Raw genomic sequence first — 2,500 nt, 5'->3', positions numbered from 1 at the left:
CTACATGTACATGTATCCTTCCAGGGGTTTTGATAAAAATTTGACAATTATTCCATGAGTGCATGTTGGATGTGAGATGGTAAATAGGGAATGAGGCATGTAGCATCAAGTTGGCTACAAACAGTCTCATATCCAGCAAAGGTGAATGGAATAATAATTATTGTTTTACAGTAGTAAACATGTCAGATGTTGTGTCCTGGGAAATTTTGCTTCCTGCAGAGATGTTTCTGTCAGTTTGGCAAGACTTGATGTACTGTAGTTATTCGATTATAAAGCGCATGGTTTTTTTCAAGAAAAATCTGTCTTTGGGTGGCAAGTTAGTGCTAAAATTGGGGTGCGTCTTATAGACAAGTATTTTCGCACAACAAAATCTTAAGATCACAATTTGAGAAGAACTTGCAGTTTAAAAAACACAAGAAAAGGACACTAGTTGTCAGTTAAAAAAAGAATAGTGCTTTTAGAGACCTTTAGAACACTAAATGACTTCAAGAGAAAAGCAAACAAATGGAAATTTGCATACATGCTTAAAAACACATGCTCAGTAACGTGATACCAACCTTGTTTCGAATTCCGAGAATCATGTTTGTCGCTCGCATGAAAAGTTTTTCTCTGAACAAACAGTATGGAGATAAAACAAACCTTCTTCGTTCATCCAGCCTTTCTTGTGCACTGAAATTTGCATCCTTGGTGGCTTGTTGATATTCAGCTGTCGAACACCTTTGAATTTATGACTTTCGGTGGGAGTTTTTCGCCGTTCGCTTTCGCTTGAAGTCTGAAGTCTGAACTCTAACTACATGTATTTATTAAGTCGGAAGGTTCAAATAAAAGTGTATGCGTTGTATGTTTATCATTTCAGGTGTCAACTTTTAGCTTTTGTTTTCACGTACCATTAAATGCGCAACTTTTTCACTTTGTTTATGTTAACAAAAAGAGTTCGCATGCCAATTGTGAAAGGATAATTGTTCTTGAATTCATCACATCCTTTTTATAACTCTCAAATTGTTGGTGCGTCTTATAACCGAGTATTTTTGCGTAATTTTCAGTTTGAGAACTTAGCTTGATTAAATTGCTAAGTTTGGGGTGCGTCTTATAACCAAGTGCGCCTTATAACCGAATAACTACGGTAATCAGTTCCCACATGAGGTCGTACAGTATATGAGCCGATAACCAAGACTGAGTCAACCAATCAGTGAAGAGCAAGTGACTATTGTCACCGTCAAAATTAACCTTAATCTTAGGTTGAAAGAATCTGACTTGAATTACTTCAATTTAGGGAAAAATAGTAGCCAACGCTTTTTGTCAGCTGTCAGTACTTATCGAAAACACTGCCTTCTGAAACTTCAACTCTGTTGATGTTCTGTGAAAATAAAAGAAGTGATCAAGGAGCATATACTTTGTAGTTTTATGATAACAGGGATTGTCTGTGGATTTCTGGGCCAAGGTTTAAAATTCTGCTTTAGAGACAGCAATAATTTCATAGGCATTTGCTGCAAAAATTAAGAGAAGTACGATCATCCGGTTGAGTGTAGTCCTCCTTTGTGTATAGGCAGGGCTGTTTAGGATGGCATTGCTTGATGTTTTGATAACCTGAGCAGAGGTGATCTTCAGATTCAAAATGGATCGACACGCACAGATCAAAATACACCAATCACTGATCAGCGTTTTCATAGCATTAAACTACTGATGTTACACAAATCACTTGACTCCAAAAATGACTTCTGTTCAGGTTGTCGAAAGGTCAGTAAATGTGATCATAAACAGTCCTTCTCAAGACCACAATCACCTGGACAATTGTACACTGTACTTCACTGTAATTACGATACGACTCCTGGGTTCCAATCATTTACAATATTGCAAAAACTAATATTCCATGGATGGGAAAGGGATAATTATTTTGGTCAACAGAGGTAGGTTGGAACCTCAGCAGTTAAATAACAAATTAAAGTTTTTCTTGTTAGGTTTCCCAGATCCTTACAACAGGAGGACGCTTCATTTCCATCACATTTTCCCAGCCGCATTTCAGGAAGCCACTTTTGGCCAAGTCACAGTATGGCTGGTCAATTTCCACAAGTACATTTGGAGAGTCATTTCATTTTTTCTTCTATGTGATGGAAAAGGGCCAGCAACTAAGTGTGGATGACAAGTTGCTGGAAATGCGTGTGGAAAGTAGGAGGAAGCATGCTAAGGACTGCAAGGGGAGAAATGTGACCTTGCCAGAGCAGTTTACACCAGAAGACAATGAAGAGTTTTTGTGTAATATAACTTTATAGCATACAGTACTTTGGAGTGAAAGTGCTGTACTGTATGTAACAGTTCTCTGGTAAGGCACTAATGCCCATCCCTGTTGTATTTCTGGATTTATCATTCCAAAAACTGTTGGCAATATAACAAGACACAGTACAAATATACATGTACACTGTTAGTAAATTATTTGGAAACTTTTTTACTTGGACGTTACTAATGGAAAAACTCAGAAACAGATTGGGGATTAGACTCAGAA

The 2,500-nt window shown here is 37.4% G+C and overlaps 1 protein-coding gene across 1 annotated transcript in view; it reads left to right on the top strand.

Moving 5' to 3' along the window:
* LOC137997239 (EEF1A lysine methyltransferase 4-like) overlaps positions 1-2,500 on the top strand; it is a 3,945-nt gene that overhangs the window by 925 nt on the left and 520 nt on the right. The window contains exon 2 of the mRNA XM_068843111.1: positions 1,959-2,500. This exon is cut by the window's right edge and continues 520 nt beyond it. Within this exon, the coding sequence (XP_068699212.1) occupies positions 1,959-2,270 (312 nt within the window). The 3' untranslated portion in view covers positions 2,271-2,500. The remainder of the gene's footprint in view (positions 1-1,958) is intronic.

This window comes from Montipora foliosa, chromosome 3 (assembly GCF_036669935.1).
Source record: "Montipora foliosa isolate CH-2021 chromosome 3, ASM3666993v2, whole genome shotgun sequence".
In the NCBI taxonomy this organism is placed as follows: Eukaryota; Metazoa; Cnidaria; class Anthozoa; order Scleractinia; family Acroporidae; genus Montipora; species Montipora foliosa.
The sequence above is the reverse complement of the archived record's forward strand: the minus strand, read 5'-3'. Positions and strand labels throughout refer to the sequence as shown.